The 16,385-nt window shown below is 43.5% G+C and overlaps 1 protein-coding gene across 1 annotated transcript in view; it reads left to right on the top strand.

Annotated features, from left to right (window-relative positions):
* The window catches only part of LOC143299898 (transmembrane protein adipocyte-associated 1 homolog), a 119,270-nt gene extending 107,125 nt beyond the window's left edge, over window positions 1–12,145 (top strand). The window contains exon 11 of the mRNA XM_076613401.1: window positions 717–12,145. Coding sequence (XP_076469516.1) covers window positions 717–972 — 256 coding nt within the window. The 3' untranslated portion in view covers window positions 973–12,145. The remainder of the gene's footprint in view (window positions 1–716) is intronic.
* The last annotated feature ends 4,240 nt before the right edge of the window (window positions 12,146–16,385 follow it).

Below are 16,385 nucleotides of genomic sequence, written 5' to 3'. Positions count from 1 at the left end.
ACGAGGTTGTGTTGGCCTGGGTTCCTGGACATGTTGGCATTCATGGTAACAAAAGGGCAGACCTGCTGGCCAAGAATGCTGTAAAGAAAGAACTATCAAGATCCTTTGTACCATACACAGACATGAAGCAGAAGATGAACACTTATGTGAACGATCTTTGGCAAGAGGAGTGGAACACCCAGACGGACAACAAGCTCTTCCAGATCCGTCCAGACCTAAAAGAGACCCTCCCTTCAGGGGTAAAGAACAGAAAGGAGGAGTCTGTGCTGTGCAGACTGCATGCAGGGCACACTTTTTTTTACTCATTCTTACTTGTTGAAGGGGGAAGAGGCCCCTCGATGTATTCCCTGTGATGAGCCTCTCACCGTGAAACACATGCTCCTTGACTGTTGGGATCTGCATGACGTTAGACACAGACATTACACGGCGGTTTCTTTGAAGACCTTGTTTCGTGATGTCCCTCCATGGACGCTGATGGACTTCTTGAAAGAAATGAACATTTTAAATCGGATTTGAAGGTTTTAAACTATGGAAGTTTTTTTAAACTTTGAGTGGAAAGTTTGAAGTGGTGATTCGTTTTAATTGTTTGTTTTTTACCCTTGTAGAAGTTATTAACGTGGTGATAGCCTTGAGATGGCCTTAGTGGTCGGTGAGGCTCTAAGCACCATAATTTCATTTCATTTCATTTACATTATGCTGGTATTGTGTGGTGACAGGACAACTCCGACAGGCATCCTGTTCTCCTACAAGCACCAGGTGGACGACATCCAGGACGAGGACCAGCTCAGCCTGCCCTACCAAACACCCTTCATGAAGGGCGACGCTGACTCCAACAGCAGTGAGGGCTTTGCTGTCGGTTCCACTCACTTCGACCGCCAACCCAACACCAACACCAGTTCCTCCTCTCCACCCACCACCCTTTCCCCATACCTCAACATCAACAACAGTGACTTCTACCAGGTGTCAACATGAAGACATGGAGGGGTTGGGGGGGGGGGGGGGGGGGGGGGGGGCATCCTCCTTGGTGTTTGTGGGAAGAATTCTGTCTGCCATGCCTTCTGCAATCTTGTGCTTGAGCTGTGGTGGTTACACTTCCTTTCATGTTGTCCCAGTCTCCACGCTTTGTGCAGTGTTTGTTTCTGTTCTCTGTGTCCACTTCCAGCAGTGTTGGTGAACATCTGGTCATCAGGTGACTGTCACTGGTGTTGGCGCAGTGCAAGAGATGCCAGTTGACTGAACATACCCATTCTTTTGACGGATGGCAGACCGTGTTCCTTGCTTCCTTGTGTGCAAAATTTCCATTGGTGCTTTTATTATCTCTTTTTCGTTTGTTTTTTTGTTTTTTGAAAGATGTTTATTGAGTTAGTTTCTCAGTGGATATGTAAGATCTGCACTGATTTGGGAATGAACATATCGTAGTTCATGTGTGTAAGGCATTTCATGCAAACCTTTTTTTTTGGGGGGGGTAAGGGGGGGGAGTTTTTGCTTTGTTTAAAGACACAGAAAGATGACCTGTTAAACAGATAACTGAACATTCTCATCTGCTATGGGACAGATACCCTCATTCCACTTGAAGAAAGTCTCCAGATCAGGCGGCAAATTCATTGTAGGGATCAACATCATTGATCCTCATGTAAAACGTTTTCCTTATACTGAATGGTGGAATCAGGGAACCAAGTGTTATTTCTTTATGAATTATATTGTCTTTAAAAACAGTGTTCATGTCTTCATATTTTCAGTGTCACATCTGTTGTTGTCTAAGATTTGTATCACTTTCTTTTTATGGTAGTATAAAGCATAAGCAAACATACCAAGCATCTATTTTCTCTGTGTGTTTGTGGTTAAATACCTTGGATTGTAAATACCTTTCATCCATCTCAGTCATGGAAGAATGGAAGTCTTTTGCTTGCTGAAACAACACTTAGAATACAGAATAGTTGATTTCACTGGGGTTTTTTTTTTGGGGGGGGGGTTGTTTTGTTTTTTGTCAGATTCTTGCTTTTTCTGTTTTTCCTTTCCTTGTTTTTTTTTTTGTTTGTTTTTTTAAGGGAAACTAATGACTTTTGATATGTCTGATTCGTGTTTTGAAGAATGCTTTGGGATTTTATGAGTGATTTTAATAAAGTACAATCGTGTTATTATTGCTGCATTTTCAGCATTTTAACCCCTAGGCTGCCTATATGACGAGATAACTCGTCATGGCAAGCATGTATGCTTCGCTGCCACAATGACGAGATAACTCGTCATCGAAATATTCTGACTTTTCCCTGGTTTGCATTCACTTCGTTGACAAAAATAGTGGTAGCTTTAGCCTGGGGAATCTCTCTAGATTCTATTCATAGCTAGAAACCCCATCTACGTCATGAAGCAGTCCTTCATTTGAACGTTTTGGTTGGGTCACTGTCCAAGTGTTTGCCTGACTTCTCTCCTCACTCGCTCAACAAAATGTCGGACTGACGCCGTGCTCAAGACATGCAATCGTGACGAACTAAATCAACCAAGATTTCTTTTAGCTGATGCTCAGAAAGAATTGAAGCGTAAATTCGAAGGAGAAGATATTGATGAACATTTATAGGACGATCTGATAGAAAATAGAGGGAGCAATCAAGAGAGTGGCCGAGATGCGACCATCAGTGAGTGATGCCGGCTGTACAAATGTTAGCAGTCGACAGAACATGACCGAATTAGCAGCAGAGCGATATTCTTGGCACGCAGCCAACGCGGTCTGATGAGAACTGAATCAAGTGACCGTGTGAGAGGGGTGAGGAGGAGGGGGGTGGAGACTGAGGGGGTGTGGCCTCACATCCATCTTGTCACTTGGAGAAGTCACAATGTATTGTGTATCTATCTCTTAAAAAAAATATATATATTGTGATTGTTCTAGTATGATTTTGTGTTTGCAGATATCCATTTGTCCAGAAAATATGATGTTTTTGTGCAAATTACCTGACTAATGTTTGTAATGAACATGTTGAAAATGTGACAAAAAACAAAACACTGATTTCAAAACAACAGCATGTCACTAAAAATATATAAAATGGGAAAACAGCATGTGTTTTGTATTCTTTATTCATTTACCTTTCAGAAAATAAAAACTTTTATGGGTCTTTCTCCAATAACAAAGAGCACAGAATTTTTGGAAAATTTATACCCGTTTTTTGTGAAAAAACCCTGGCAAATAGATTTCAATTAAATTTTATTTTCCTGGCAGCGAAAGGGTTAAGATGGTTTAAAACATCCCAGCATGGTGTAAATGGTGTAAAGTAAACATAGCTTGATTTGGTCTATTTCTTTTTCGCTCTCTCATTTCTTTGTTGTTGTTTTGATTTTTTGGTGTGATTTTTTTGCTTCCCCATCATGTGTGCCCGTTCAGTGGCAATATCCCCACACCATTGATCTGACCCCCTTCCCCCCACCCCACCCCCCACACACAGCTTTGCCCAGGTTCTTGTGCCACAGTCACAGTGCCAGGATTGGGTCTCTCCTGCTTGTCTGTGTGATCCTCAGTGTCACAGTGTAGACAGGTATGTGATGTGCATGACATATTTCACACTGTCCTTAAAAGCTAAGGCAGAAAGAAACAAGCTTTGTAGACACAATATGCCTATGACTGGTCAGGCCTTGATCGTATGTATATTTCCTCATCATGTGATCTCCAAAAGAAATGTAACTTGCAAGTCAGTTTTAGTTAGTTCACTGTAAAAACAAAACAAAAACTATGAGTATAAAAGTGTAAAATGTATCCATTCCTGGTTGGATTACCAACATTCATTCCACTTTCAACTGATGCTGTAATATTTGTTCCTGTAATGTTAGTGCTTCTTTCCCACAGCAAGAAATAACTGTGACACAAACAAGACTTTTACCATAAGAACCAAGCAGTCATGCTACATTATGCTGTCATATTACTTTTTTTGTTTGTTTATTTTAATTATATAAGTTGCAAGCATAATCAAGCAAAAATTGCCAGCATAATTCTCAGTTTTAAAAATGAAGAAACAGCCATACTGTTCAGGTTTCATTTATGCATTGATGTGTTGTACAGTATCCTGCTGAAGGGATGGGTGTGTGCGTGTGTGTGTGTAAAGTATATCACAAAGAGATTGCTGTTTCTTTATCAAGCCCATTTGGTTGATTGTATAATTTCTCTTTTAGTTTCATGTTTTGCTTGTCACTCTGTATGGATTTAGCTTATGTAGTGTTTTTCAATCACTAGTGTTATCAGTTTTGTGTTATATTTGTAGTGATGAGTTTCTTTTCCTGTTTGGATACTTAATTCTTGTACACATGTATGTGGTTGACACCAGATAAATACTGTGTTTATCTCTGCTTGATTTGTACAAGGCATTCTACTTCAATTATGTCATGTTTGGATATTCACTGTGTGGTCTTGTTTTGATATTCGGAGAGGAAAATGAGCAAATTACTAAGATAATGGTGGACTTTTCTTTTGATGCAAAATTTTGATGTCTCTGGCAGTCTTCTTTTTAGGGAGAGAAAGAGGTTTGTGTGTCACTGTGTGAGGGAACTAATGTGAGATGCATTTTATTATGGCACACACACACACACACACACACACACACACACACACACACACATATATATATATTGTGTGTGTGTGTGGATGGCTGCTTTATGTTTATGAGAGTGTATTTTTAGTCAGGCATGAGATTTTTCCGACTATTTCCGACCGAAAATTGGCTCCAGAGGCCATTTTTGATATTCGCGTAAATCCATTGAGAAAATCGGAGGGGTGGAGGGGGGGGTGAGGTTTTTTTCCGACCCACAAAGGTTGCACGAACGTTGTCTGACCGATCGACAAGACAGACTCACAGTGTTTGCTAAAATACCCCCTGTTTGGATAAGCAAACCAATCAGTTGAGAATAAGTGTTCTGTTGCTCCTCTGTCATCATTCAGCTTATCTGTATTCGTTCGGAATTACAAAACTCGCTCGCAGGCTTCACAACTTGCAAAGATGCCTGATTTCGTCGATCGTCTTCAGTCATTGACAAAATGAGAAAACTCACTAAGGATTAGAGGATTTTTGCAGCAGAGATCAATAAAGGAGTGAATAATAAGTGAACTGGGTCTGGCAAGATGAGATCGTGAAAACAGAAGTGAAGAATAAAAAAATAACTTGACGTGTAGGCGACGTCATTCACAAAATTGACACCACAGGCAAGGCCAAGTGCGATTGGTGTCAGATTGTATGGGTGCCAACTCTTCAGTCTAGGCACAGAAATCTGTTTTCACATTTGCGTTAAAAACGGAGCGTCCGTTTTCTAGAAGAAAAAAGAAAGAAAGAAAAAGCCGACAGGCCGTTCTATATCGTTTACCGATGATCTGCCAAAAATGAAAACGGAATGCTCTTTCAAAAGCGTCGTTTGTTGACCCGTTGAGAGGAGATCCAGTGGCTTGTCAGAACACCAAAATCGAAGTCCGAAAGTTTCCCAACGCACTGTGAAAAGCATGCACGCGTGGACATGCACACACATGCCGTCGATCACACACACACACACACACACACACACTACACCACACACACGTGGCACAGACATGTGAGCGTGTGCGCGCGCGCACACACACACACACACACACACACACACAAACTTGCACGCACGCACAGATACACCAGTGCGCGCGATCTCCATCCCTGTCAAGCCACAAGGGCCCTGTCAAGCCACAATCCACAAGGGCCCTGTCAAGCCACAAGGGCCGTGAGTACATCCGCTTGACCCTCTGTTCATTCAGCAGAAGCTGCCAACGTTTGCCACTGTATGCACAAGTAACATTCAGTGTTGCAATTGAAACAGAAACTTTGTAGCAACTTATTGAGTCAGTGCCTTTTCTGACACAGCCTACGCTTCTGTAGTACAAACAGTTCATGGCAAGAGTCAGTGTATTTAGATTTGAGACCTGTAGCCGGCAAGTTCACTTTGTTAGGAAAAAAAATGCACTTCCAGGCTGAAAATTATTTTCTGAATTGGTGGCGCTGTCAGTGTAGCAATGTGCTTTCCCTGGGGGAGAGCAGCTCGAATTTCACACAGAGAGATCTTTTGTGATGAAAGTCAGTACAATACAATACAATACAATACAATACATAATGCTGTTGAATGGTGCATTCAGTTGATATAGCCTTTGAATATGTTTGAATGGAATGGATGAATAGCACAACTGTATGTGTTTGTGTATGTCTCTGTATTTGTTTGTGTGTGTGTGTGTAAAACCACCAAAATAAATCCTCTGCTGGTTCTACTCTTTATGATGAAGAAATGTTGGAGAAAAAGGTACTTCTTCCACAATTTGGCACAGTCCTCAAATTCTTTGTCGTGAGTCTTACATTTTAAAGTGTCCATCCATGGATGATCAGAACCAGCACAGCTTCTATAAAAATGGATTGTCACTAAGAAACAGTAAACGTTTTTTTGGTTTTGTTAATTTGATTCAGCTGTACTCAGATCTGATAACTGCCACAAGTAGCACCGTACTGAATTGCTGATCATAGACACTTGAGATCCCAGCTTAAAAAGCAAAAGGTGAAATGAATCTGATGAAAATAACAAGTGAAAGTGCTCATTTGCACAGATGATTAGCTGGTGTGAGTGTGTGTTTTCTGTAAAAATTCTCTTTTTTCTGCCCTCCAGGTTGTTTTGGAGATCAGTGCTTCTGCTGTTATTAGCATTAAACTATCTGGATGTCTGTCTGAATATTATCCCTGAACTTACCCACTCTTCCTCCAGACATTCAGGTCAGTCCTGACTCTTGTGTTCATTGAAATGAACATGAATCATGTATCCAGGCTTGGATGTAGGCCGCTATAGAAAATGACAGTGCAGTTTTGCATTGGGGTGCTGTCGCGAGAGTGCAGGGTGAAAATTGTGGTGGTCGTGGCTCATGCTGGAATTTTGTGTGTTGGTCTTCTCCAGTAGTTTAGTTGTATTCTGCAGGTGGCAGTGCTGTTCTGTTGCCTCCGTGTGTTTGTGTGTGTGTACTCGGCTTGTTGTCTGAACTTCTTTTTTGATTCACTCTATTCTTTCATGATGTCCTTGGGGTTTTTTTGTGCAACTTTGAAACATTTTGATCAGATTGTGTACAACTGTGAATTTACTCCAGATCTTCATTGTGGGTGCTTTTTGGAGCTTTGGTTTGGCTCAAAGACAGAGGTGTGCTGTGTCAGTGTGGCTCCACAGCATTGCCATGGGGCATGGTGACTGATGTCACAACACGGACTGACATACCACAGTCACCTTGCGGATGACTTGATGCTGACCAATCGTACTCATTGAAAAGACTAAGGGGCAGGTGGGGTGTGATGCCAGATGGCAGGAGGGTGGGTGCTCATGGTAATACCACTGGCAGGGAGGAAGAAAGGCAGAAAACAGGATTATCTAAAAGGTTATCAGAATCTGTGTATGGCGGAAACACAAAATATGCTTATAATTATAGGAAATTTCTTTTGATCAGAGTATCAGAGTGAACATTTCTCAGAAAAATTACGGATGACTTCTTTTTTTCTTCTTTTGTTTTTTTTATGTGATTGTCAACATGTCATGGTTTTCCCTTAGCATTAGTGAAATTTGCACTTGGCTTGCCAAAATATGTTGACTTGGTGTCCCAGAAAGAGGTGTTTCAGATGTAAGCCTGACTGACTGACTGACTTGAGGGTTCAGTTAGCATTGAAACGTGCTGTATGCAGCTTGGCAATATTGACATATGACCACATCACCCCAGTTCAACTAAGAATATAAGAACTATTTTGATAACTGTAGTTTCATTTGGAAAATTCACTCATGGATACAGAAAGACCAAGTAGATGGCAGCTGGCAGTGTCTTGCCAAAGTGTCATGCAAATTACAACAAGCATAGAATCAGCTTTATCCGCCAGTATCTCTCAACTGATGCAACCAAGACACTTGTATGCTCTCTGGTTCCCTCAAGATTGGATTACTGCAACTCTCTTTTGGCTGGCCTTCCCAAATATCTGTTAGACAGACTCCAACGAATTCAGAATAACGCTGCCAGACTCATTTGCAGAGCTTCTAAATTTGACCATGTTTCTCCTCTCCTTCAGTCTCTCCACTGGTTGCCTGTTTCTGATCAAATAGACTATAAGCTATACACTCTGACCTTTTCTGCAGTCAACAGATCTGGCCCCAAGTATCTTTCTGAACTCCTCCATATCTATACCGCGTCTCACCAGCTCCGTTCTTCCTCTGATACTCGACTTCTCAGGATACCTCATGTCAGAAGTAAGACCTATGGACACAGATCATTTTCTTTTCAATTGCCAAAGACATGGAACAAGCTCCCTGATAACCTCCATCATTCTGATTCCCTCGCATCTTTTAAATCTCGTCTCAAAACTCACCTTTTCCCTCAGCAATAAGTTCAGTTGTGGCAGGTCCACTTCCTTTGCATTAGCTGTGCTTGACTATGTGTGTATACATATGTATGTGTACATAACTACATGCATATATATGAATGTGTATTGTGTGTGCATGTGTTTATGTAAGTTTGTGCCTGCCTATGTGTGCGTATGTGTTAGGGTACCTGTTAGATACACATGTATGTTAAAATGTATGTATGCAGTGTGTGTGTGTGTGTGTGTGTGTGTGGTCACATTTTGGTGTGTGTGTATGTAACATTGATGTAATGTTTCATGTTAACAAAAGCGTTTTTGTAAAGCACCTAGAGCAGATTTCTGGATAGTGTGCTATATAAGTATGCATTATTATTATTATTATTAAGCATATACTGCAGCATATCAATGACAGACATATTGAAAAAAAATTGCCCTGGTCTTACAAATATTTTTCACTCTCAACTCATTTCACAAAATCTCTTCCAGATTCATCAGGATTTGTTTGTTTGTTTCCCTGGTGTTTGTTTTCTGTTTCCCAAAGCCACAAATGGCATTGAGCACTGTACATGTTTGGTGTTCGCACATTCTAGACAAGAGACAGGTGAGGTCAAAAGATAATGATCTGATGTTGAATGTCTGTGTCATGGTATCATTCAGTCAGTCATCATATATCAGTGGCCATGAGATGTTCATACCAAGATGCTGCAGGTTTGTTCCTAAATGTCAGTCATAATTCAGCTAAATTCCATTCAGTCTAACATTTCTCTTAAAGTAACTTCAGTTAAGGTAGCTTGGACACAGAACATCCCTTCAAATATAGATATGGAGTTGTCAAAAGATGTGCTGAACTTTTTAATGTAAGAAGAAATTATGTAAGTAAAATTGTATTTCTGGAAAATCTTTATACACAAGTACTTTGATATTTCTGAAAAAAAAGATTATGTATTTTGGTGTGCAGTTTGCTTTTTGTACTCACTGTGAATATGTGTATGACATATATATATATATATATATATATATATATACTGAAGGAGCTTATTATATGCTTGATTCTGTTCATTCATATCAGTGTAGCCACAGACAGACGAGAACACTTTGCCAGAATCACTATTGCTGCTGTGCTTGTCATGTGGGGGTGCATGCTGGGCTTGAGTGCACTCCTGTATTTTGACCCATTATATTCACCAGTTGGCACTGCAAAATTGTGAAAACTTATTTTGGTTTTGGTTTTCAGATAAAGACAAGTTCAGACATGGCTAATTGCTCTTGTTTCAGTTTTGTCAACATTGTCATTACAATCAGCTATCACCCCATTTTGTTTTGTATATAATGCAATATTTATTTTGGGACTTTGTTTTTTGCTTGACACAAAAGTCATGTTATTGTTTAAGTATACTACTCAGCACTTGCTAAGGATATTGTTTACTATCACAGAGTGTTCATCATTCAATATTGACCGAAATAATCGAGTGGTCGATAGTGTCACTAGAACCAGTCCACAAGGCTTATTTGTTATCCAGTGAGGATCGTGGATCCACATAGTACACAAAAAGCATGTGAACTGCATGACCCTCAAAAAGGCGGGTGAACACTGGTCAGGGGAAATTTCAACTCATGTTCTGAGACATGTGTATCACAGCTTCATTAGCAGTTTTGCATTTCTTACTGTTGCACAATGGCTCGTCACATACAAAGAAGACAATTTCTGAAGTTGGGATGGCCAGATAAGTGGGGATGCTGGAAACTGGGCCACTCAGTGGCATGTGGTCGATGCCCTTGGGGTATCGCAGAGCGTTATCTCCCGCATGTGGAATTGCTATCAGGCAACGGGGTCAGCATCAAGGCGTCACTCTTTGCGAAGAGACGACCGTATTTCATCCTACAGGCACACCGCAACCCTTTCTGGAACACCACCCACAGCTGCAAAGTGACCTCCAGCACGCTACTGGACAAAGAGTATCCAATCAGACGATAAGGAGAAAGCTTCATGATGCTGATCTGACCTGAGCTCCAGTCATCCGCATCCCATTGACCCAGAACCACCTTTGAGCCAGGTTGACGGGCCAGGAGCCACGAAGTTTGCACCTTTGCTGACTGGACTCTGTGCTCTTCACTGATGAATCCAGGTTCTGCCTGGACATGACTGATAGATGCAGGAGAGTATGGAGACGCCCAAACCATCAATTCTTGGTAGCATACGTGGATTAGCATGACTGCTGTGGTGGGGGCTCCTGGATGGTGTGGGGGGCGGCATCTCTATGCATGGGAAAACCGACCTGCATGTGCTGGGAAACGTCACTCTCACTTCTGCCAGGTACCAGGCTGAAATTCTAGAGCCCCATGTCAGACCCTATGCTGGTGCCGTCGACGAGGACTTCATCCTTATGGATGATAATGCCTGGCCTCATCGTGCTTGTATCGTTGAGCAGAACCTCCAGGAGGAATCATCCAGCAAATGGAGTGGCCAGCAAGGTCCCCAGACATGAATCCAATTGAGCATGTTTGGGACATGATTGGCAGAGCTGTACGTGCATGACAGATCCAGCCGCTCAGCTTGGAATGGCCCTGTGAGAAGAGTGGGACAGAATCCCCCGGCAAGAGATCAGGGACCTGATTTGCAGCATGCACAGGTGCTGCAGGACCGTGAGTCAGGCTTGTCATACATGCTACTGACATGACATATTTCATGTGCATTTGCCAACATTGACTCAGATTTGCAGAAAATGGCTTTGTCATTCCAAACCTTGAATTTGCTTCATTTTGATGGTTACTTTGCTTTTCTTTTTGTTACTACATCTATTTGTGCAATCTTGCAATGAAATTGCGTTGTTTCAAGTTGATTACTTAACACATAATGCAATTTATCCATTTTATTTTGAATAAAGTTATGGTACTGTTCATTTTGCATTGTTGAATTTGATATCCATTGCAAGTGTTGAGTAGTATATAAATGTGATTGTACACAATAAGTAGTGTATTCTTACAGCTTCAAGCCTTGTTTTATATATATATATATATATAAATATATATATATATATATATATATATATTACCATTTATTTGATAAAATAGTAAATGCAACATCTAATACCTAATTTTTTTTTCACATGTTGAAGACAGGAAACTTTTTGAAAATAAATACACGAAAGTTTAGGAGTTGGACATTTTTATTGTGTGTAAAATAAGCGAAAATTTATGAAGTATGTAAAGTTTGTGAAGTGATCTTTTTTTCCTGTCATAGACTGAGCAGGCTGCACATAAGCGTTCCACAAGCACAGCTGGTGGCTCCAGTGTTGATTTCATTCCTTGCTGTCACCATGCCATTTGTTCCAGTGTTTTCCACACACTTGGTCCTTGTGAGGGAGGGGAGGGAGTTTGGGAAAGAAGTGTAGTGAAGTCTCTCAATTTTCTCAGTGTATGTGTTTTCACTCATAAAAATTAAAGTATATTAAAAGTAAAAGGAATTTGCTTGGTCAGCATGACATTTCATGCATGGTTTCATTAGAAATTTTAAAAGACATATGCCTTAGTTCAAGGAAAATCAGGGGACACTTTGGAAGCCAAAAAACGTGGCTGCTTAGGAAAAAAAATGACTGAGTTACAGTGATTGCTGTGGACACCAGTGCAGGCCCTGACTGTGTGAAGCTCTTCATTGTCACCCCGTCAACTGAGATTCTCTGGATCTGATTTTTGTATGTACCATTGTATGTTTGTATGTTTTCTCATTGTAGCATCAGGACTTTGATTTAAGAAATGAACAATAAAGCTGTTGCTTGCCTTGATGCTCTTACATTGTGGTTTGCTGAACATGTTTGTGAAGGGGCATTGAAGGGGGTGTGGTGAGGGGGTGAGTATAGAATTGTAGTTTTTTTCTGTTTTTAACCAAAGTCAAGTGTTTCCACTGCTCTAAATGTTCCCATTAACTCTCTGATACAATTTTGTTTATCCAGTAGGTTTCTCTTTTTAACATATGTGCTGCCTTCTGTGAAAAAAGGTCTTACCATCATCCCACACTAACACATTTCTTCCATCTGCCTCTCTAAAAATATAAACATGCATTGCTGTTCTTAATGATGTTTTTTTTTTTGTCTTTCCTGTTTCTCCAGAGCAGCTCTTATGTTTGCACAGGTCATTTTCGATCATGGTGGATGTACTGTCTCGGCTATGAACACAATGCAAGATGTACTGCCTCAGCCATTAACACTATGCTAGATGAACTGCCTCAGCCACGAACACTATGCTAGATGTACTGTCTCAGCCATGAACACTATGCAAGATGTATTGTCTCAGCCATGAACACTATGCTAGATGAACTGCCTCAGCCATGAACACTATGCAGGATGTACTGTCTCAGCCATGAACACTGTGAGATGTACTGTCTCGGCCATGAACACCATGCTGGATGTACTGTCTCAGTCATTAACACTATGCTAGATGAACTGCCTCAGCCATGAACACTGCTATATGTACTGTCTCGGCCATGAACACTGTGCTAGATGTACTGTCTCAGCCATGAACACTATGCTAGATGTACTGTCTCAGCCATGAACACCATGCTGGATGTAGTCTCAGCCATGAACACTATTGCAGGATGTGCGATTTTCGTCCTTCGGATTCGAAGATGACCATGGCTTCAAATATCAGATGGAAGATCGGTGGCTGTGGGTCTGGAGGTGACTTGATGAGGCCAATCCGGGTCCTGAAGGCTCGCCCACATGTGGGACACAAATGAGAGGGTGCTGTAGTGGCAGTGGATGCTGCTTCGGCCATGCACACAGCACAATTTCGTTGAGCCTCGGTGATCCACCTGGCTTCAGCTGCACGGGCTCCTATGGTGATCTTGCTGCGCCAAGCTGGACGGTCTGGAGCAAGCGTCTCCTATGTGTTGATGTCGACGCCCTGGTCTTTGAAGGACGATTTGAGGCAGTCTTTTTAGCGTTTCTTCTGCCCTCCAACTGAACGCTTGCCCTGACACAGTTCTCCGTACAGCAGCAGCTTTGGCAGTCGACTGTCTAGCATTCTGACCACATGTCCAGCCCGCCTGATTTGGGCTTTTTCCAGGAGGGTGTAGACGCTGCAGAGACCCACTTGTTCCAGGACTGTCCTGCCACCTGATGTGGAGGAGTCTGCGGAGACAGCTCAGATGGAAGCAGTTGAGCTGTTTGGCGTGTCTGCTGTAGACAGTCCAGGTCTCGCTGGCGTATAGGAGGATGGTAAGGACCACTGCACAGTACACTTTCAGCTTGGTGGTAGTGCTGAGTCCGCTCCCAGACGTTCTCACAGAGTCTATCCATAAAAGGGCGTCGGCTCAGGAGAGCCACCGACGGCCATCTAGCTCCACCGTGCTGTGATCATGCCACACGCAGTTGGCCCCCGGGGTGTGTCTACCCATGCATGTGAAGTCTGGATCCGGCAGAATCTGTGGAAGAAACCTGTCGGTTCAATGGAGAGGAAGGCAGTTACAGCAACGCACTGTGGAATGCAGAGAGCAAGATGAGACACCGAAAGGATATCTTGGTCATCCACTGCATCCGTGCTCATCCTCCAGTCGTCTCGACTTAGTTTTGCCACTGGAAATTGGTGAACCCGGACGAGAGAGTGAGGTCGACGTTGCGCAGCTCCTCTTCACTTTAAACAAACTCATCGCGCAAGTCATCAGTCATCCTTAATGACCTTTCATCCTTCATCCTTTCATCACCCCCAAGTCCTGTGGCGACAGGCGAGCAACGAAACGACAGGTGTGGGTACACTGGCAGTCGCAGCCGCAGACCTGCACGCAGGCGGCTCAGGCCATAGGGTCGTTCTTCATCGACAGGAGCAGCGATGGAGCTCGGCAGCCGTCTGAGCGTCTGAGCAGCCCTCTTTAGGAATGCACTGCTCACCTCCCTGGCATGAGGAAGGGGCTAGAAAAGGTGCCCTAAAAATTGCCTGCTCCATATCACCCTGGCCAGCATGCCGCGGCTGGCGGGGACCCTACATCAGCGGTCGAAACAAAGAGAAAGAAAAGAAAAAAACAAGGATCGTTCCTCTCACCATTGGTGCTTGGAACATAAGGACTCTCCTGGACAGAGATAACGTGGACAGACCCCAAAGGAGAACGGCATTAGTTGCATCCGAACTCGCCAGATACAACATCGACATCGCAGCCTTGAGTGAGACTCGGCTTGCAGGCGAAGGCGAGCTCAATGAACGGGGATCTAGTTACACCTTCTTCTGGAGTGGACCAGGAAGCGAAGAGCGACATGAGGCTGGCGTTGGTTTTGCAGTAAAAACAGCACTTGTCAGCAAGCTAGCTGGAATCCCAAAGGGAGTGAACGATAGGCTTATGACCATGAAACTCCCACTGGCATCTGGCCAGAAGCACCTCACCATTGTCAGTGCCTACACCCCAACCATGACCAACCCAGATGAAGTGAAGGCAAAGTTCTACGAGGACCTTTACTCTGTCGTTCTGCTATCCCGAAAGCAGACAAGCTCATCATTCTTGGGGACTTCAATGCTAGAGTTGGCTCTGACTACATCTCTTGGGATGGAGTGATTGGAAAGCACGGTGTGGGCCACTGCAACCCAAATGGATTGCTTTTGCTTCAGACCTGTGCCGAGCACGAACTGCTGTTAACCAACACAGTTTTCTGCCTCCCTACCCGTAACAGGACGTCATAGATGCACCCTCGCTCAAAGCATTGGCATCTCATCGATAACGTCATCGTCAGGAAAAGGGATAGGCAAGATGTACGTGTGACAAAGACCATGTGCGGCGCCGAGTGTTGGACAGACCATCGCCTTGTAGTCTCGAAGCTGAATATTCGAATCCAACCCAAGAGACGCCCCCAAGGCCAGAAGGCTCCAAAACGGCTCAACATCGCTAAGCTGAAAAACATCACCATCAAACAGACCTTTGTGGAGCTGCTGGAAGATTGTCTGGAATCCGCCTCTCTGGACAACCAGAATGTGGAGTGACTGGAGTACGCTGCGCGAGCTGATCTATAATACAGCTTCAGAGACCCTGGGACCCATGACCAGAAAGCACAAAGACTGGCTTGATGAAAACTGTGATGAAATCAAGCAGCTTCTGGATGAGAAACGCCGTCTGCATCAAGCCTACCTGGATAAGTGGCTGAGTGACAAAGCTGATGAGATCCAGGGATATGCTGACAGGCACGATGTGAATAGGTTCTATGATGCCTTAAAAGAAATCTACGGCCCCACATCCTCAGGATCATACCCCCTCCTCAGTGCAGATGGGAATACCTTTATCACTGAGAAGGAGAAAATTCTCGAACGCTGGGCTGAGCACTTCAACAGTGTCCTAAATCGCCCTTCCTCCATAAATTATGAAGCCATAGACCGTCTCCCACAAGTCCCCATCAACGAAGCACTGGACGATCCGCCAACACTTCTTGAGACCCAGAAAGCAATCCGTCTGCTATCCAGTGGCAAAACACCTGGCTCAGACTCCATACCAGCAGAGGTCTACAAGGATGGAGGCACTGAGGCCTCCCGAAACCTGGAGGGGGTCAGGCTGGTGTTCTCCTGACCCACTCCCGGGAGGGTCACTACCTTGTCGTGGTCGGGAGGCTTAGTGGCCAGTGATCGAGCGAGCTATGTCGGCGGGGGCATCAGTGCTTCTTGGGGTTTGGTGCTCTGGTCCCAGGTCTTAATTGACAGCCTACATAGCCATCGTAGCTGTTAGGGCTGAATAAGTGGTGGTTTTGTACTGATGCCCCTGATTGGGCTTCCCATGCCGAACAGGTCGTGAGTGAGGCCCAAACTAAACGTGACCCACTGTCCCTTTCGCTATTCTTTGTTCTTCTTTTTACCGCCTCTTTTCTGTCCTCAGCTCCCCATCAAGCCTTCTTTTCCACATTCTTTTTTTCTCTGCGGCCTTCTTTAGGCCCGCCGTGTTTGCCGTGCGGCGCGACCTGTGATGGAGGGGAATGAGATCCTGGGGATTGAGAGAGCACGCTGCTCTCAACACATCCCTTTGGCTCGGACCTCTCCTAAGACAGGCGGCACACATTG

Source organism: Babylonia areolata, chromosome 25 (assembly GCF_041734735.1).
Source record: "Babylonia areolata isolate BAREFJ2019XMU chromosome 25, ASM4173473v1, whole genome shotgun sequence".
In the NCBI taxonomy this organism is placed as follows: domain Eukaryota; kingdom Metazoa; phylum Mollusca; class Gastropoda; order Neogastropoda; family Buccinidae; genus Babylonia; species Babylonia areolata.
Note: the sequence above shows the minus strand (reverse complement) of the source record. Positions and strands in the feature narration are given on the sequence as shown.